We start from the raw sequence: 21,129 nt of genomic DNA, 5'->3' as shown, positions 1-21,129 counted from the left end.
ATCTAACCGTATGGCAAGGGTTAAAGTAAGACAAGACTAACAGTATGGCTAGGGTTAAAGTAAGACTTATCTAACAGTATGGCGAGAGTTAAAGTAAGACTTATCTAACAGTATGGCTAGGGTTAAAGTAAGTCAAAACTAACAGTATGGCGAGGGTTAAAGTAAGACAAAACTAACAGTATGGCAAGGGTAAAAGTAAGACAAATCTAACAGTATGGCGAGGGTTAAGGTAAGACTAACAGTATGGCGAGGGTTAAAATGACACTAATTTAACATGAAGATGAAGCGCTACAGCAATCAACTTTGATCAGAATGCTGAAAGTATTTGTCTGCTCTAGACTGTGTACACAGTCACGTGCCGTTGACGATCCTGAAGTGCCTTGTTACGGGGGGGGGGGGGGGGTCCATAAACGACGTCACATTCCGGAGTTAGTGGTGGGGTGGGGGTGGGGCGTGGTCGGACTTTAATGATGATGCGGTATTAGATGTTAGATGTGTGTGTGTGGGAAAGGGGTAAGGAGGGTCAGAAAATTTGAAGACACACTCTGGAAATTTAAAAAAAAAATAAAAAATATGACCTTTTATTTTTTTTGCTTTGTTAACAGATTTTTTTTTCTATTTTGTAAATTGTATACTGAAAATTTCTAAATACTTTATGTTCATCAAGCTCAGTTAACAGTTTATAAACGAAAGCTGTTTTTAAACATCTGCACTTTTGACCGGGGGGATGGGGGGGGGGGGGCTTGTGACTTTTTGTGCGATGTGTGGCAATGGGAGGCTGGGTGGGTGAGGTGACAGCGTAGACGCCGCTTTAAGAAGAAACAGACAGAAAAAGAAAGCCAGACGATGAGTTCATGTGAGGTCAATCAGAGGATAATCAAACGAGAAAAAAAATAATTAAAATTTGATTACGAGTGTAGTGCTTTAAAAAAAAAATCCTAAACCTAATCATAAAATTAGCCTAATGGTCAGTCAACAACCATAGTGATGTCTTTTTTCACCATTTTTAAGATTCGACAAACCAACCATCACCCCACCACCATCCCAATGACGAACAAATGAAATATTTCTGTGTACAAACCACTACAAATTGGTCAACATTTATTACAATTCACAAAAGAACAGGTCCCTAAAAATGCTAAATACCTTTTTAAATTCAATTTTATTTAATCTAATATATAAAGCTCAGTTCTGTATGTAATGCATTTGTATGTCGTTGGAATTGTACGATTTTAAGTGTTAGAAAAATTATCGTGCGCATTTGTCTAAATTTATGAGCTAAAAAATTACCATTGAAAGTGTTGGGAAATAATTTTCATTTTTCAAATTATAGTAATAATTATCGGCATGTTCATTAAACACAAGTTTTAAAAAAAATATCATCTTTTACAAAAATTCTAATTATGTCTTTATTTAGTCCTATAGCACTTACTTCCCTTTGATAAATTAGGAAAAACACAATTACTTCCCTTTATAAAAAAACCATTGCATTCCGTGAAAATAATTTACTTTTTAATTACTTTGTTTTGGTGTTGGGAAAAAAAATAATTACATAATTAGCGGGGATTGATCAAGTGCAAATGTTGTAGGTATTTTACGGATAAGCTTGGAGTATTAAAATTGTTTATTAAATTGAAACAGGCGCGTTCGTTTAAGTGAGTGCAAAAGACTGTGAATAAGTTGGGGTACTATAGTCGTTCATTAAGCTAAAACAGGTGATTCCGCCCCGGGCGTTTATGTTCGCGTTAGTGTTTTCTTTGTTTTTAGGTGGGTTTGCGTTAGTGGTTGCGTTTTAATTTGGTTCGTTTTTGTTCTTTCTTTTTTCGTTTTTGTTTGTGTTTTTTGTTTGTTTGGGTTTGTATTTGTGTTTTTGGTTGGTTTTGCGTTTGGATTTGGTTTGTTTTCGTTTGCTTTTTTCGTTGATTTTTTTTGTTGGTATTGGTGTTTGTGGTTGGGTTTGTTGTTAGGTTTTTGTTTTCGTTTGCTTTTTTGTTTGTTTTTTTTCTTTGTGTTTGTATTGGTGTTTGTGGGTGTGGTTGTGTTTGTTGTTAAGTTTTTGTTTTCGTTTGTATTTGTAATTGTGTTAGCGTTATGTTTGCGTTTTGTTGTTTCGGTTTTGGTTGGTTGTGGTTTGGGTGGGCAATGCCGGGTTTATGATGATTACTAAACACACAGGTAATGGTCTTTAACAGAAAGGTTTTTCACAGAAGCCAGAGCAGGGCCTGGCCGGGACGGCTAGTTACTTTAAAAAATGTAAAACTACGTCATCACTCATCAATTTTTAAATCTCGTATTGTTTAACACATTTTTTGACCATAGATTGACAGGTAATAAACGTGTTTATTTTTAGTACTACACATGTCTTAGTTTACCGCCAACCGTCATGTAAAAACTGAGTTTGATGTTTTTTTTTTTAGATTTAATCGTATCCTGACTGACAGGCTCTATAATCGCTTTATCTACACTGACAGTACTCTGAGTGCTCACTGACAACCCTCTTCTGACAACCATCCACATGATGTCCCCATTAAAAACTCTGCGCCCTTACTGACAACCCTCTACCTAGAACCTGCTACTAGAAACCATCCACCTAATGTCCACACTGACAACCCTATATGCCCTCTACTGACAACCCTCTATGTCCTCTACTGACAACCCTCTATGTCCTCTACTGACAACCCTTTATGTCCTCTACTGACAACCCTCTATGTCCTCTACTGACAACCCAATGTCCTCTACTGACAACCCTCTATGTCCTCTACTGACAACCCTCTATGTTCTCTACTGACAACCCTCTATGTTCTCTACTGACAACCCTCTATGTCCTCTACTGACAACCCTCTATGTTCTCTACTGACAACCCTCTATGTTCTCTACTGACAACCCTCTATGTCCTCTACTGACAACCCTCTATGTTCTCTACTGACAACCCTCTATGTCCTCTACTGACAACCCTCTATGTCCTCTACTGACAACCCAATGTCCTCTACTGACAACCCTCTGTCCTCTACTGACAACCCTCTATGTCCTCTACTGACAACCCTCTATGCCCTCTACTGACAACCCTCTATGTCCTCTACTGACAACCCTCTATGTCCTCTCCTGACAACCCTATATGTCCTCTACTAACAACCCTCTATGTCCTCTACTGACAACCCTCTATGGCCTCTAATGACAACCCTTCAGCCCACCTGCCTATGAAAACCTACCAAGTGCTCCTTAACCAGGTTTACCAGCTTACACCCGAAGGCACACAAAGTTCGACAACTCCCTTAATTTAAAACAAGGGCACATCTCAAACATACCACTCTCCCATTCAACACATTTTTACCTGCTGTTTCTGTGCTGTAATTTTACCTGGCTTATTGATTAATTCAACGTCTATACTTTATTTTGTTTTTTTTTTAAATTTAAGATTTTCAACTTACCATTTTTTAAAAAGTAAACGATAAATTTAAATTAGCACGTTTTTATTGAATTTATCGATTCATTACAGGCAGATTTAAATAAAAAAATTCCAGGCACGACAGAACGTGTCACATAATGTGACAGATTCTTGTGACAAACATACACTAGTACTGTCACCCAGAGTTTAGCCAAAGGGACTGATGGGATAACAAGATTGATAGTTTATCTTGTCACTTATGCTAAAAACATTAAAATTAAAATATGGATTTCTTATTTCAGTTTGTGTACAAAAAAAAAAAAAAAAAAAAAGAACACTATTAAAAATGCTAAAAAACAATTAAAGTCTATGTTCAATTAAAAAAAAAAGTAATTGTAGATGGAATACCTTGAGATGTTGAGGCTTTTTTTTAAAGTTAAAAATAAAACTAACTGATAAGATGAGGAAACATGACATAAGTTCCATTACAAGTGTTAGCTCTCTATTCCAAGAAACTCCTCAACCATTCCCTCTGTACACTACCAACCTTTTATTTCAAAACCCGTAAAGGCGATCTTTAAATTACTAATCTGAAATCAATTAACTTTTAAAACCTTAACCCTTTTAAAAATTTGTCAGAATAATAGCAACAAGTTCAGCTTAAAACATTGGCTAAGCGCGTTCGTGTCTTAAATCAAACAATTGAAAAGACTTTTCTAACCAAAGTAATCGACCGACTTAAGACATTATTATTATGCGCCAAATATTATTTTCTCTTCATTATTCGAAATTCTACATATACACAGTAAAACACAGACACACACACAGAAATACACACACACTCAAGCAATAACACAGATACACATAATTACCTACACTTATTCATATATATATATATATATATATATATATATATATATATATATATATATATATATATATATATATCAAATATATATATATCAAATATATATATATATCTAATTTGGCACGATGGTGCCTTGGGGCGATAAAACACGAAGGCCGGTGACGGTTTGGCCGAAAGGTCTACGAACAGGGGGTCAAAACTGACCTCGACTGACCGGCGCCTTATATGGGCTATATTACGAAAAAAAATTTCCTCCGACGACCCCCCCTTGAAATTTTGTGAGGTGGTAGGAGAACGACTTGGGGTGTCACAAAAAACTCGGCATATCTGGGAAAACTTCGCAAGGTGTCAAAACTGACCAGTTGTATTTCCCTATATAATCAGGGGCGGAACTATAGTGCCGCCAGACCCCGCAATGCGGGGGGCACGCCATTTAGGGGCCCAGAGCCGACCATAATAAAAAAAAATATAGTTTTAAAAAATGTACATTTTCTTTTAATTTTAACTTGATAGTTGTTTTGTAAAAAAAATACCGTAGCTGCGGTTGGATTATCTTTATTCTATAGACACCGCCCTACGCTCTTGTATATTCTTTTTCCCTTTGTTTTTAAACCACTGTGAAAGCCGAGTCTTTCTCCTACAATTAAACTTATCAAAGATAAGCAAATGTTCAAACCACTTCCAAGACTTATTTCCCTTTTTTTCAAAATAGTCTAATAGGGGTAATAATAAGCTCCTTTTAATATATTTGTACAAAACAAATTAAAAACCAATTACTTCTCTTAATTATTATTTAATGATAAGTAATTACTAAAGAATGACATACCATAAAAAGGAAATGTACTAAATCAATAATAATTAAAAAATTAATAATATAAATACAAAAAAAAACATAAAATAAACATAACACGAGACACCAGTACTTATACAAAGCTTTTATGTTTTATATTAATTTGACCGATTAGTTGTTAAGAGGGCTTCTATCAAAAATTAATTAAAACTGATTTTATGCACTTACAAAAAAAAAAAAAAAAGCACTTACACACATGTGTGGAAGACAACACTGACAAAGATGAAGAAGGAACGGGTAATAAAGACGTTTCGAAAGAAAAAAGCACTTCATCAAATAAAAAAGAAGCTGCTATAACAAATATTTAGAAAACTGAAGAACAACATGAAAAACACAGAGCCATATTAAAAACGCTAAAACAATCCTTAGACAATTAGCCGTGATTTCAGTAATTTGAAAAGGGGGGCAAATATTGGTCCTGTTCAAGTGTTTTCCAATATAGACAACCTCAGTCTTGATCCCGTTGATAAAAATGCAGTCACACATTCTCAGCTGTTGCAGTTTTACACATGGACCAACAAGATGCATGAGCTTGCACAGCAAGCAGTTACAATAATGGCGTACACAGTCTCCCAAATATACCGAAGCAAAAAAAAACATGCTTGCTGCGTGTCTTGCATCACCACAAACTGTAGAGCATCTTGTGATGGCATTAAATAAAAAATACCCAAACTCAAATTTTACTCTGACACGATCTCTTGGAAGCTGTGGTGTCAAGCAGATTGAATTGAGGCGAACACTAAGAGCAAATGTTGTATTGCGTGGTCTGACAATTGAATGGGTTAAAGTGAAAGGGTTTGACGAAACCTTTCAAACTGAAGATGGCCAGTTTGATATTTGGTCCAATTCTCGTTATCAAGTTTTCCAAAAGATTACACATCATGCAGTTGCTGCATCTTTGCATTACTATGCACCAGCCATACCAGAAATAGCTGTAAAATCATTTGTGCTGTTGCTGGAAGGGTTTGGCAATTTGTTTTCAGCTCCAAGTGTGAAGTGTGGCAAATATTTACAGAACAATATGCTACCAACATGGCGGGACTATCGCAGTAGAGAAGCATTTCATGATCTGTGCCGGATGTAAATAGTTCCAAGTTTCCAATATGGGTTGTATTACATACATAGTTCCACTGTAGAATGTATGTATGTACGTATGTTAACATTGGGATGTACATATTTTGTGAGAAAGGAATTAGTGAATAATTGTCCATTTTTATTATTGTCGTTATAAGCTATACATTGTACATAAATTTACTTTGAAAAAAAAAAAAGCACTTACACACATGACCTGATGTTGAAATTATTTTAAATTTATGTGTTTCAAATCCCGAACAGGCCAGCAATGAGTATCCTAATTTTTGTATTTTGTGATTGTATATATATATATATATATATATATATATATATATATATATATATATATATATATCATATCATATATAGGCCTATATTATATATATGGGGGGGGGGGGGCTAACAGTTTTTGCGGGGTGGCCCTTTTTTTCTAGTTCCGCCACTTTATATAATCTTTGTATTTTATGGGAAAAACAGAGGGTAATTTAAAAAGGGATTTTAGGGCACTTACCCTCTTTACATCTGGCTAATGTTTGGCATGCTTATAGGTAAATGGCTTGGCCGTATGGCAGACCTGTCGGTTTCACTCGACGAGGGCTAAAACATGACCGCGAGTGAAATTCTCTTTATATGAGCTCTATTACGAAAATAAATTTCCTCCGACAACCCCCCTTGAAATTTTGTGAGGTGGTAGGAGAACGCCTTGGGATGTCACAAAAAACTGGGAAAAATCGGGAAATGGGTAAAAACTGACCAGTCGTATTTCCCTATATAATCTTTGTATTTTATGGGAAAAACAGGGACATTTCAACACAATACTAAACATAATCCTAAACTACTATTTGTATTCTTATTGCGCATTACACAAATATTCTAGACAATACTGCCACTCATGTTAACCTACAGTCTGGCTAAAAATAAACACTTATTTTTTTAAAAATTCTTTGTGTCATGACGTTTTACCGGCTGACACTTTAGGGTAGTGTGATTAAGGTGCGTTCATTGATTGGGTTCGATCTTCGAAAATCAGTGACTTAGTCAGCGGTCGTTGCGAATACGGAGCTAATCTTGTGACTTGAAATCAAAATATTGAAGCTTGATTCCTACGGGTGTATCTATATATATGTGACTCTGTATGTATGTATGTGATAGGGGACACAGACCAGACCCATGGTTAAGGGCAGGTTAAACCCCCAAATTGAAATTTAGGTGTAAGGCCTTTTTTGAGTGATAAGGACGGTGTAACTAGCATAGTATATGAAAAAAATGCAAAAAAATCACTAAAAAGTTATGGTTTTGTGAAAATATTTTCTAAAAAGTGTCACTTTTAGGGTAAAATAGCTCAAAATTAGCTCTCATTGAAATCAAAATAACACAGCTTCTGTTTGTCAGAATAACAAAAATCTTTAATATAGTGTAATATACGCAATTACAAAAAAGATGAACTAAAACAATTAGAAAATAATAAAAAATGGATTTTAGCCAAATTTTTTAAATGTGAGACCTAAAATTTTTCCAAAAAGTAGGGAGTAGACTTAGCTTTTTTTTTATAAAATGAGAAGTTTCAAAGATATAGAAATTCTTTTAGTTCAACTTTACAAGCTAAATATCTCAAGTAGTTTTTGAGTTATAGTGATTTAACTGGTACAATTTTGTTGAAAAGTAACATTTTGAGAAAAACGCTAAATAGTGAAAAATATACTAAATTTGAAAAAAAAAACGAGAAAAAGCGAAAACTATACCTAATAAGTCATTTTTAAAACCTCCCAGTTACATAAATTGCATGTGGAGCCTCTTACTCAGCAATAAGAACATCTATTTTAGTTAGTTTTTAATTTTTATGTTGCTAAATGTTGCTTAATATAGGTGAATTACGTCATTAGTCTCATTGATTAAAAAATTATAAAAAATACTAGCAATACGAAATTTTGCAAAATGATTATACAAAAATGTTCAGAATTGAATGTAGTTTCAGAAACAATAGATGTTCAAAAATCAACATTTCTGACTTAAATATGTATTTTGGGGGGGGGGGGGGGGGTTTAACCTGCCCTTAAAGATGAATACAGTAAAAAACTCGACTTGAACGCCACACTGAAATACATCTAAAGTGTTTATTATCTAAATTAATAATTTAAAAAATTATGATATTAGGTTTTGTAAAACAAATACCATTTCCGAAAAGTATAAGTTTAATTAACATCATGTGAAGTAAAAAAAAAGTCAAAGAAAATGTTATCTCCCTTTAGAAAAATTTAAAAAGTGTAAAAATTACTTCACTTTGTTCCTTTATTACCAATTACTTCTCTTGATAGATCACAACAAATGCTTTTACTTCCTTTTAAGAAAAAAAAGCATTACATCAGGGGGGAGGAGGGGATACCTTTCATTAGTTTGTTTTGGTGTTGGAAAAAAATATTATATAATTAGCTTGGATTAATAAAGTGCTATGTGGTAGGTAAAACACCACGGCTATTTTAAATAATGCCTTTTATTTATTTTATACACTGAACGTACCGTTTACTAATTATTATTTTTAATCAATAACACTTTAGAAGCCGCTCCTAAATGTCGTCTGTGTTTGCTTCTATTTGTCGGTTTGCGGACAAGCTGGGGTTTTATAGTTGTTCACTAAATTGAATCAGGCATGTTTGTCCGCGGCAGGGTTCGCTCTGGCGTCCTGGGCTATTCTTGGGCGTTATGGTAAACGTTAGTTTTAAACAGTGCGAAAGACTATTGATAGAAAGATAATCATAGTCCTTACCTAAATGGAATAAGTGCGTCCTTCGGCGCCCTAACAGGGTGCTGCTATTTTGCGCCCCGGACCCTCCCATGTGTGTTATGGCGCCTACGTTAGGTTTAGTGAGTTCCATAGACTATGGATAAGAAGGGTTAATATAGTCCTTAACTAAATCGAATCCGAGCATCTTCCGGCGCCCCGACAGGTTGCTATTTGGCGCCCAGGGTCTTCCTGTGTGCGCTATAGCGCCTACGTTCGGTTTAGTGAGTTGAATAGACTATGGGTAAGATTTAGTATTATAGTCGTTTACTAAGAAGTATCAGGCGATTTGGCGCCAATGGCTATACTGTTAGCAGTATGCGTTTATGTTTGCATTTTAATTCATGTTTATGTTCCGCGTAATTGTTTGCGTTTAGGTTTGCGTTTGCGTTTGTATTTGTGTTTGTGTTTGCATTTGTGTTTGGGTTGTGTTTCTGTTTATGTTCGAGATTGTGTTTGCATTTTTGTTTGTGTTTGCTTTTTTAAATGCGTTACTGTTTGCGCTTTTGTTTATGTTTACATTTGTGTTTGCCTTTGTTTTTGTGCTTTCGTTGTGTTTAGGTTTCTGTCTGCGTTTGGGCTTGTGTTTTAGTTAGCGTTTGTGTTTGTGTTATGTTTGCGTTTGGTTTTGTGTTTGTGGTTAGGTTTTGGTTGGTTGTGGTTAATGTTAAGTTTAAAGTTAGTGTTGGGTTTAAGGTCATGTGTTCTTTTGTCTAACGTCCATGCCGGGTACATGTTGCTGAATAAACACACAAGTAATGGTCCTTTACAGGTAGCTTTTTCTCAGAGGCCAGTGCAGAACCTGGCCGGGACGGCTGATATATCGATTGAACCCAAGTGGTTTGGTGAGTTAGACTCAGGGGTTCGCGGAGATAAGACACACCCCAGACTCATAAGATTCACGATCGGATTTTATCAGCGTGGATGATCAGAACCATTAAGAAGGGTTCGGTGAATACGCATATGTATATACAATTTATATACGTCCATATGAGTGAACTAGTACCGAATACAAAAATTCAGTTCAACAGGATACATTAAAAAAAAACAAAAAAAAACACGTCTTTAAAAGATTGACGCAAGTGTCTAAGCGAGGGGGTAGGGGGAATATACTTGAGGCTATAAAATCGCCTGACGAAGGAAGGTAATCCAAACCTGACAATGTCTCTCGTTGGTTTAACAGCCCTGGTAAGTTGCGGCCCTTTAATAATTTACTGATGTGTAGTTACGTTTGAATTGTTAGAATTTCAGTTGAGTGTATATCTATGTCTTACGATGAAAAATGAAGCTAACTAATGAATTTACTAAGACAGCCATTCTGAAAATAGTTTTGTTGTATACACTTGTGAACCAACATGTATCTTTAACATTTGTTTTAGAGTTTATCGAAGCGTATTTTAAGCCCTGGCAAATTTTATGCCCTGGCAAACTTTTAGACCTGGCTTAATGGCTTTACACGGCCTAATTTTTGTGTGGCCTTGATTCAACTTGGCTTTTACCTATTGTGGCCTTGGCCTATCTTGGCCTTTACGTTGTGAGGCTTGATTTAATATGTCCTTAAGTTTGATCGGATTGGTATTAACCAAACAAAATTGCGTTAATTAATTACGTTTCAAAAATAAGTAGAAGCCAAATGTCTGAATAAGCATTGGGAGTTATTAAAAAAATGTTTTCGTTTCTACTTTACCTTTAAAAGCTGACATCATTTAAAAGCCTTGTAGTTTGTTCTTGGTTGGACAAAGGCTATGGAAGCGAAACCAAAAAGAAAAGCAGGCTGAAATCGGAGTTAGAGGCCTCAATGGCGTATAACCAGTTGACACGTATTCTTCCATCGCTAAAATTAAGAACGAAGAAGATCCAAAAGGAAAATTGTCGAAACACGAAACAAACCTTTGTTTTTACAAAGCACCTAAAACAACAGTTTGTTAACAAATCATGTTCAACTAGAAATTTAGAAAAAAAAAAAAAAACTGAGATGGATATGCCATTCGTTGAAGAAGTATCATCAAGTATTACCAAGACACTATTTACACTGAATCAGCATAATTAAGAAAAAAAGAGACCCAAATGTACATGACGTCGAGAAATTGAAAATGACATGAAACTTATGAAAACGAGATGAAAGACACGGGAAGTATATCAAAGAACGGAACAGCATAAATAGATGTAAATAGCCTACGCTTTATTTTCTATTTGAAAAACCGAAGAAAAATAAAGAAACCGGCGGTGAAGATTTATATTGCTGACAGTAATTGTTGTGTGATGAACAGTTAAAAGTACACCAGTGTTTATTTGTAGAAATTTGCAAGGAGTCCGCCACGTCCTTACCGCTTCTAAGGTAACGCGGTTTCAGGTAAATACATGATATGGTAATTGTTGTGTAAAGTCTGGAGAAATAAATTACACAGTGTCTTGATCAAAGTGGAACTTTTTTTTTTTAGATCGTGGTGACCTTCGCCTTTGGTCACGTGACCAGTCTAGAACAAACAACAATCGATCAGTTGAAAAATGTGGTAGCGGCACTATCCAGACAGGTGAGTCGATTTTAAACAGGTGGATCTATGTTAGACAGGCAGATCTATTTTAGACAGGTGGATCTGTTTTATACAGGTGGATCTATTTTAGACAGGTGGATCTGTTTTATACAGGTGGATGTATTTTAGACAGGTGGATCTGTTTTAGACAGGTGGATCTATTTTAGACAGGTGGATCTGTTTTATACAGGTGGATCTATTTTAGACAGGTGGATCTGTTTTAGACAGGTAGATCTATTTTAGACAGGTGGATCTGTTTTAGACAGGTAGATCTAATTTATACAGATGGGTCTATTTTAGACAGGTGGGTCTATTTTAGACAGATGGGTCTATTTTAAACAGGTATAATTTTTTTAGACAGGTATATCTATTTTAGACAGGTAGATTTATTTTAGACAGGTGGGTCTATGTAAACAGGCGGGTCAAATCTAGACAGGTTGGTATATATTAGACAGGTGGTCTATTTTAGACAAGTGAGTCTATTTTAGACAGGTAGTCTATTTTAGACAAGTGAATCTATTTTAGACAGGTAGTCTATTTTAGACAAGTGAGTCTATTTTAGACAAGTGAGTCTATTTTAAAGGGGTGGTTCTATGTAAACAGGTGGGTCAAATCTAGATAAGGTAGATCTACTTTAGACCGCTAGATCAGGTTTAAGACAGGTGGGTCTATTTGAGACAGTTGTGTATATTTACACAGGTGGGTCTGAGATAGTCCCAAAACTTCATCAGAATCCTTTTTTTCTACAGACGACTAAAATATATAATTTTAAAATGTTGTGTAATATTAATTGCACGCCAGGAAGTTAATTAGACTAATTAGCGAGGTGAGATTTAGCGGAGGTTCCTCACGACAGTCTATTTCCTTACCTGAGTGTTTCGACATTGATGGATGTTGGGTGACGTCATGACGCCCCAACGGTCAGTGGAGTCGTGTCAGTCATTTCTCACGCCTTGGGTTATTTTTGTTTGTGTTGGGGGAGGGGGGGGGGCAGGGGGGGTGTTACTTAACAAGAGATACACACAAGTAAACATCGTAATCAGACATACATCAGCTATACATCGTAATCAGACATACATCAACCATACATCGTAATCAGACATACATCAACCATACATCGTAATCAGACATACATCAGCTATACATCGTAATCAGACATACATCAGCTATACATCGTAATCAGACATACATCAGCCCTACATCGTAATCAGACATACATCAACCATACATCGTAATCAGACATACATCAACCCTACATCGTAATCAGACATACATCAGCTATAAATCGTAATCAGCTATACATCGTAATCAGCTATACATCGTAATCAGCTATACATCGTAATCAGCCAGACAATAACCATACAATAGCATGTTTTTTGCAGGTGATGTCTACTGTTGTATGTTCTTGCATGTGATGTTTTGTATTTTCTTGCATGTGATGTTTTGCAGGTGATGTCTACTGTTGTTTGTTCTTGTAAGTGATGTTTTGCATGTTCTTGCACGTGATGTCTACTGTTGTATGTTCTTGCATGTGACGTTTTGCATGTTCTTGCACGTGATGTCTACTGTTGTATGTTCTTGCACGTGATGTCTACTGTTGTATGTTCTTGCAGGTGATGTTTACTGTTGTATGTTCTTGCAGGTGATGTCTACTGTTGTATGTTCTTGCAGGTGATGTTGCAACAGTTTGCAGCAGAAGAAAAGATACGAGCAGACGGCGGCTCCGGCATCAAACAAATCAGAGTTGACGCGGACGGACCAGAGAACTTCTACGTCAACACCCACAGCGGGAGATCTATCAGCTCCATACACGACCACTCCAACACCATGCTCACAGTGGGTCAAGGTGAAGGACAGGTCAGTAGGCGTGATAATTGCGTCATCAGCAGCGACCCTCAGCCCGGGGCGATTCGCCTTCTACGTAGTACAATTGGATGATGGCTTGTCCAGTTAAGATCATTACGTAATTTAACAAAGAAAACTCCCAGAAGGCTTTAATCCTAAAAAGATATGATTTCAATCTCCGATTGTGTTATAAAAAAATCACTTAAGAAATCGTATAATATCTCTTATCATCAATGCGCAGTTTTAAAAAGATTTAAATTAATCGCTTAAAATCTTTGACTTCGTCATGAGTAGTATTTTTTATTAAAAAAAAAATTAATCATTGATCACCCCAGGCTATAGGAGAAGCTGGAAGATTGCTATCAATAGAATTATTTTCTTTGAAGCGTTAGTTGACTGACGATTTACTGACGTCAAGGTGAACGAGGGGGCCAGGTTTATACCTTATAGGTAGAGTATCATATCTTGACACATCCAAGTTAGATGAATTCTAAAATATGCAAATTGTCTGCAAAAACAGGGATTGTAGGTGTTTTGTTTCTAGGTGGGCCCATGGGATGGTGGGATTGTAGGTCAATGTACCCTGTATATGACATGTTAGGTCAGTCAATACAGTATATGACATGTTAGGTCATTCAACCCTGAACATGACATATTAGGTCAGTCAACCTGTAATGACATGTTAGGTCAGTCAACGAACAACACCCTAAATTTGGCTAACTACGTGACGCAGAGCGCGGTGACATAAATCACCGTAAACACTTTAAAAGTTGGCCAGGCACTTAAACCTTATGTTGTTTAATGTGACGTACATGAAGGGTTTTATTCTATTCTAAGAAAATATTTCTAGTTAGTCCCCTTTAATACATGAACCCATACACGTTTTTAAACTGACGGATGTTTTGTTTTGTAGTATGTGCTCAACGGTGTGGAGTTCCGTACCCGCCACAACGACTACCTCCTGCGCATGCCCAGCACGCAGACCGGAAACTACAATCAGATGACTGAGATTCCCTTCCCACCTGTTCCGCCCGAGGTCCTTGAAAAACCGACAGTCCAGGAGCAGGTATGTACACACCTGTGTGTAACTGCCAATGTCATCTGCATTAAAGATTTACTCGACAGAGTGGTTTCCCCTACATCTGCATTAAAGATAGATTTACTCGAGTGGTTTCCCCTACATGTACAACAAAGATAGATTTACTTGAAACAGTGGTTTCCCTACATCCAGAGTTTCTTCCAGGCATCTCTTCGAAAAAATTTTACCGCCCCCCCCCCCCCCCCCGAACGAAATGAAATTTATATAATCTATATAGAAAATATATACTTTTAACAGTATCCGCCCCCCCCCCCGAAGAAAGTCTACCGCCCCCCCCCCGAAAATTTCAAATCCCCCCCCCCCCCCCGGAGAAAAAAGTCTGGAAGAAACACTGCCTACATCTACATTAAAGATAGATTTACTCGAGTGGTTTCCCCTACATGTACAACAAAGATAGATTTGCTTGAAACAGTGGTTTCCCCTACTCGCACTTACTCTAGCACGAAGCCCTAAGATTGGTGATCACTCGATCTATTAAAACAACATTAGCTTAAGGCTTAAATGCTGTTACCCTGCCTTACGATCTAATACATGTAATAAAGTAAAGTAAAATTCCCCTCACGATCCTGTGGGCAGGCGAAGAATAGTTCAAATGTTTCTTGACCTCGACATTTGAAGCGATGATGCGGTCAGCACTATGCCCAGCCGCCTTTACTTTCCCCAACGTGAGTCAGGTACCCATCAAAGCTGAGTGGACTCAGGGACGTCTTGTAATTTCGAATCGGAACTCCGAACTCGAGACGTTGGGGCTAGCAGCCTAGCGCTATCATTCGACAACGCCGACCCTAATACAATTAATAGAGAACTAAAATATTTCAATCTTAACAAGGAACGAATACGGTCTAAAATGTTTTTCTTTCGATCATATTTAAAAATTGTACCCATATTTAAAGTAAAGTTCAACAATAGAGCCTTACATAATTTTCTTCAATAGATGCTATTGACGTATATTAGATACACATCTGAAGAACAGATCACAAATGTGCTTAGAATAATTGAAAGGTCATAAAAGAACCAGCCTTTGGCGCTGTAAAAACTTCCCTTCTGTAAGGGCTTGCCTCCTCCCCCCCTCACCTTACCAAGATGTATTTGTTCCCTAGACCTCTGCTTGGTATACTTACACAACAACCCTAGACAGGAGCTTGAGGGTTTCTTGATCCCGTCGTTACATTATTTCTTAAAATAGGTGGATATTTAGCATACTTTCATTCAAGCGGGGAACTTCTTTAAAAAATATAATCTGATTTCTATTGGAAAGAATCTCTTTTTTAATTTCAAGTGTTGATCTCATATTCCCATGACTTTGCTGAAAAGGATCTTCAACTCTAAAGCCTCTAGTACAAAAACTACGATTTTGATCTAAAAATTACTTGAGAGATTTGTAGCCCTCATGTCGTTTATTCAACAAACCCCACCTTCTCCAGATCGCGGAACTCCGCGAATGGTTCCAGGCATGGAAAGAACAAAACTACCAGACCAGGGACTACAGACCTTACTTCAAGCCTGTGCTCTGCTACATGGAAGGTTCGTGGACCACCAACACCAACAAAATAGAAGAACCGTTCTTCAGTGACCGGCACGCCATTGATGCCTCGTCTTGGTTTGACCTTCAGGTAAGTGAAAATATTTGATCTTCAGGTGAGTGAAAATATTTGATCTTCAGGTGAGTGAAAATATTTGACCTTCAGGTGAGTGAAAATATTTGATCTTCAGGTGAGTGAAAATATTTGATCTTCAGGTGAGTGAAAATATTTGATCTTCAGGTGAGTGAAAATATTTGATCTTCAGGTGAGTGAAAATATTTGATCTTCAGGTGAGTGAAAATATTTGACCTTCAGGTGAGTGAAAATATTTGATCTTCAGTTGAGTGAAAATATTTGACCTTCAGGTGAGTGAAAATATTTGATCTTCAGGTGAGTGAAAATATTTGACCTTCAGGTGAGTGAACATATTTGATCTTCAGGTGAGTGAAAATATTTGATCTTCAGGTGAGTGAAAATATTTGACCTTCAGGTGAGTGAAAATATTTGTCCTTCAGGTGAGTGAAAATATTTGATCTTCAGATGCCTAAACATGTCAGGAACATGAACAACACATGTACTCTACTTCAACTACTCAGGTCCGGTTCTATGCTCACAATCTTAAAATATGTCCTCTTTTGTTTCTTAGGAAAAGGTTCGCTTCTCCGCCTACACTGGTAAGAAGAGCATGAAAGAGAACTTCGCCTACCTCCCTACCACCATCATCAACATCACAGAGAACGGGGTACCTGTGTACGCTCAGTGGAACTACAGGATCGCCTGTCACCCTCTGTCTAAAGATCTGCCTACGTCATACCTGAATCTTGTAGACGACCTGAGTGTCAGGTTGCCAAATGGCTACACTCTAGAGGAGTATAAGGTAAGGTTAAAGGTCATACTGCCCAATGGCTACACTCTAGAGGAGTATAAGGTAAGGTTAACGGTTAGGCTACCCAATGGCTACACTCTAGAGCAGGGGTCTCCAAACTACGGCCCGCGGGCCAAATGCGGCCCGCGAGGTTCTCTCATCCGGCCCGCGGAGATCTTTTTGTCCACGGAAAAAACGTTTGTTGGTGATGGCTGAGGAACTTTGCGTAGAAAATCAAAGACATGCCTGGAAGAAACTGGCCCCCGAACTGAAATTTGATAGTTAATGCGGCCCTCGGACTGAAAAGTTTGGAGACCCCTGCTCTAGAGGAGTATAAGGTAAGAGTAAAATCTAGGAATACAAAGGAAATATATTGATTTGCACCAAACAGTGTTTACGGTGGTAAGGAAACTGTAGAATGTAAAAAAGTTAAAATTTTGAGTTCTAGGAGCCAAGAAATGTTCAGGATGATTGGGATAGAGCGATTGTTTTACAGTCATGTCCATTTGGCGACAATTTGGCGATCTTGTCCATTGGGCAACTGTTTGACGATCTTGTCCATTGGGCAACTGTTTGGCGATCTTGTCCATTGGGCAACTGTTTGGCGATCTTGTCCATTGGGCAACTGTTTGGCGATCTTGTCCATTGGGCAACTGTTTGGCGATCTTGTCCATTGGGCAACTGTTTGGCGATCTTGTCCATTGGGCAACTGTTTGGCGATCTTGTCCATTGGGCAACTGTTTGGCGATCTTGTCCATTGGGCAACTGTTTGGCGATCTTGTCCATTGGGCAACTGTTTGGCGATCTTGTCCATTGGGCTATGAAATGGTGAAGTTTGGGGTTGGAGCAGGTTCATAGGCGAGGGATTGCGGGTTGGAGGTTGAGCATCAGATTTTAAAGTTAAATTAGCAAAGGTATGGTCAACAATAATAGTTCTCTCTTGATTTAAAAAACCCACTAATTGTTAATTAACAACAAGCGTTAACTTTTTTAGTGTAAGAACTCCCTCTTTCCCCTGACTTTAATATCATTACATTATAGGCCAAATATCTAAACTAAGGCTCGAACGTTTGTCTCCTAGAACACCAGATCAGCAAGGTTCAACATCCTGGGACCGAGTGACAGAAGACTGACCTATTACAACTACCTGGACGAGCTCATGTCAGAGGTGCCAGGTAAAGACAACTACGGCGTCGTTCTACACGATACCAGTATGGCCGCCACCTACCTGCATCCCACAGGAACCAACGGCACACTGCTGAACGTCGGCTACTACCACCGTCGTTATAGAGTGGCAAAAGCTGATGCTATGGGCTTGTCGGGGGGCAGGAGGGGCTACAGCGATCCTAACGTCTTCATGGCTGAGACCACACAGGAAAGTATAGCACCGGTGTCGCTGGTAGAGTGTGTCAAGAAAAGAAAATGTACCACCGTTGTTAAACGAATGTCTTACGCCATCCCGCTAGAGATCATTTACCTGACCCCGCTGACCAACTGGAATCCTTACAACATCACCTACCACTACGGTAGTGAGGCGGCCATTGTTACAAGCGACGGGAGAAAAGGAGGCTTTAAACCAAACACAGCGTATAACGGAACCCACTATTCGCTGTATTACCGTACCCCAACCGAGTTCTTCACAGGGGCAGAGGTGGGGGTCAGTCCAGCAGACACGACAAAGGGATCAGTCGGGGTTCTTGATCAAGAAGGGGTCGTGAGGAAAGTATCAGCATCAGGGGTCAGGATATTTCTACCCAAAATTCAAGGGATTGGATCATTGAGGACGCGCTACCCCGTCGCCCCCGTTCACGGAGAAAGTAGTTCCGTGTGGAAAGAGTTGAACGCTCTGAAGAAAGTCGTCATGCAGATGTACACCAATGAGAAGTACCTCACGGAAAAATTGGCCAAACAACCGCTCTCAACCACAACGGCACCTTCCAAAAAACAACCATCTACTGATAAGGCTATGAACAAAATGATATCCCCACGGTCCCCTCAGGCTGTACCACACCTACGTCTTCTGACCAGCGTCGCGACCAGGGACCCCCCAGGGGAACATGTCCACACCATCGAGTTGACCGAAGATGACCAGCTCGCCTTATTCCGTGGTCAGATCCTGGATCTAACAACCAGCGAAGACAACTCCCACTCGCATCAGGTGCGGGTGAAATATTTCAACAACAGGTTTCACGTCCTTTCCTGTGATGGAAAGGGTTCCGTCCCCTGTTGGGATGGACACACGTCCTGTCTGACCACAGAACAAGAGGACGCCTGCCCACCTGAAGATTCGAACCTCGATTCCGTCAAAGACCAAATTTAAATCTAAAAATAGTTGTGTAACTCAAAAGTCTATGTTTTAACTTAAATTTCTTTTTTGAAAAATAATTTTAAATATGTTTATTACAAGAACTTGGAATTAAAAAAATCCCCGTCCAGTTTATACATTAATTGACTACACGGCAAGGTCCTAGAGAGGAGGTAGCTTTATGTAAGCATCACTAAAATATACTGCGATTGGTTCCTGAATGGTAGACACTCCTCACACTCCACATACAACTAGGTTTTCAGTGACTGCTTCTCGGCTAAGTTCAGACATCAGACTCAAAGCTTAAAATCTGTTTAACACGTCATTAATTTTATGTGTGTTGTTAGTCCAGAACATTCTAAGCCGATGGGCAAACAGCTGACCAGACCATCCATTAACCTCCCTCGGTCACAGAAACAGGTGAACTCTACTTCACCTGTTAAATGGACAGTCAAGTTCAACTGGTTATATTATCTGGCTACAATTATCCCCAGTAATTGAAAAAAATATTGAAATTATTGCAATCATGTTCATGTAATATCTTATTATAATTAGCAATATGTTTCCTATATTTTATTGACCCGGTGAAAATCAATGGTTAAAGCGTTTTTTAAAACATTTTCTGTACATATTTTTGTATATGTAAATATTTCAATCAGGCAAATATTAACCTACTTAGTAATTTATCAAATTTCTTCATATATCTATTCAATTAGTATTCTGTCAATTTAATGATATAACCTTTTAATTATTCTTTTCTACAATAAAAAGCATTAATATATATTTAATGAAAATACATCTTTTTCCATAAATTCTTTCAATATTTTGTGTTTTACAAGTCTTTAAAATACCATTCTATTCATTTATAAATCTATAATAAAAGCGGGCTGGTAATGTGTCAGTCCTTTCTTCCGTCATCGCTATGGGTTTTGGAACCATAAAAGTAAACACATCACATGTCGTGCTTTTTACTTGCATCGCAGTGTTTTATCATAAGAAAAAATGAAGGTTTGTTCATATATCGACTTAAATTTATTTTATAGTTGCTACAGTTTTTCTTTTGCGCATAACGTAAAGATAATATTAAATAAACGCAAATTTCTAAAATATATTAATTAAACGGATCAATGTCAAACATCATTATCGTTTTGATTCCTAGAAAAAATAGATACATTTTAATAATAGTAATTTCGAAACAATTAATTAATTAAACCATTTTGTAATTTTGCCAAGGGAGGTAATTTTTAAATAAATTCAACTCACGTTAGTTCAAAAATGTGAATGCAAAAATCTCCAAGAGGGAACTCTTGTTGGAATAATATAATTAGCAAAATATGAATGCAAATCTGCAGAGGACAATATTGTAAGAGTTTATTATTGTTGGAATATTATAATTAGCATGGATTGATAAAAGCCTATCTTTTATTTATTTTCTTCACTAAACATCCTGTTTACTAATTATAATTTGTAATCACTTATTCCGCACTGTTATAAACGCGTCATTACGTTCATTAGATGCGCAATGGTTTTAGTCATGAAACTCTATTTTAATTTTTAAAAATTTAAAGTACTGAAAAAATGCATGAATTGATAAGTGCAATATGGTAGGTAAAACACGGAAATTTTAAATACCGCCTTTTATTTATTTAATACACTGAACGTACTGTTTACTAATTATTAATCTAACTTTCCGTTTGCGGACAAGCTGGGGGTTTTATAGTCATTTACTAAATCTGGCGCGTCCGTTGCCGTTTGGACAAGTTGCGATTTGGCGCCCCGGGCTAAACTGTGAGCACTGTACGTTTATGTTTGCATTTAAGTAGTGTTTATGTTATGAGTGATGTGTATGTTCTTTCGTTTGTGTTTTTTGAGTATGTGTTTGCATTGTGTTGGTGTTTTCATTTGCGTTTTATTTGTGTTTGTTTTTTCTTTTGTGTTTGAGTGTTGCATTTGTGTTTTCATTTGTGTTTGCATTGTGTTTGTGTGTTTCTTTTGTGGTTGT

The 21,129-nt window shown here is 37.4% G+C and overlaps 1 protein-coding gene and 1 pseudogene across 1 annotated transcript; both read left to right on the top strand.

Moving 5' to 3' along the window:
- The first annotated feature begins 214 nt into the window (after nt 1-214).
- Nucleotides 215-6,358, top strand: LOC131941958 (mediator of RNA polymerase II transcription subunit 27-like; annotated as a pseudogene).
- Nucleotides 6,359-10,082: 3,724 nt separating this feature from the next.
- Nucleotides 10,083-19,814, top strand: LOC131941931 (uncharacterized). Its single transcript, XM_059301554.1, has 7 exons — nt 10,083-10,144; nt 11,398-11,490; nt 13,162-13,347; nt 14,249-14,401; nt 15,859-16,047; nt 16,604-16,834; nt 17,904-19,814. The coding sequence occupies exons 1-7, from the start codon at nt 10,118-10,120 to the stop codon at nt 19,140-19,142; spliced, it is 2,118 nt and encodes a 705-aa protein (XP_059157537.1). The 5' UTR covers nt 10,083-10,117; the 3' UTR covers nt 19,143-19,814.
- The last annotated feature ends 1,315 nt before the right edge of the window (nt 19,815-21,129 follow it).

The sequence above is a fragment of the Physella acuta genome, unplaced genomic scaffold (assembly GCF_028476545.2).
Source record: "Physella acuta isolate Inbredline_101_S28 unplaced genomic scaffold, ASM2847654v3 ptg000378l, whole genome shotgun sequence".
In the NCBI taxonomy this organism is placed as follows: Eukaryota; Metazoa; Mollusca; class Gastropoda; family Physidae; genus Physella; species Physella acuta.
Note: the sequence above shows the minus strand (reverse complement) of the source record. Positions and strands in the feature narration are given on the sequence as shown.

What these genes read in the sequence shown, in the direction of transcription:
- LOC131941931 (XM_059301554.1), top strand. Translation starts at nt 10,118, where the DNA reads ATGTCTCTCGTTGGTTTAACAGCCCTG. An exon ending in TAGCGGCACTATCCAGACAG is followed by an intron (nt 11,491 to 13,161) that starts GTGAGTCGATTT and finishes ATGTTCTTGCAG; the next exon opens with GTGATGTTGCAACAGTTTGC. An exon ending in TGGGTCAAGGTGAAGGACAG is followed by an intron (nt 13,348 to 14,248) that starts GTCAGTAGGCGT and finishes TTTGTTTTGTAG; the next exon opens with TATGTGCTCAACGGTGTGGA.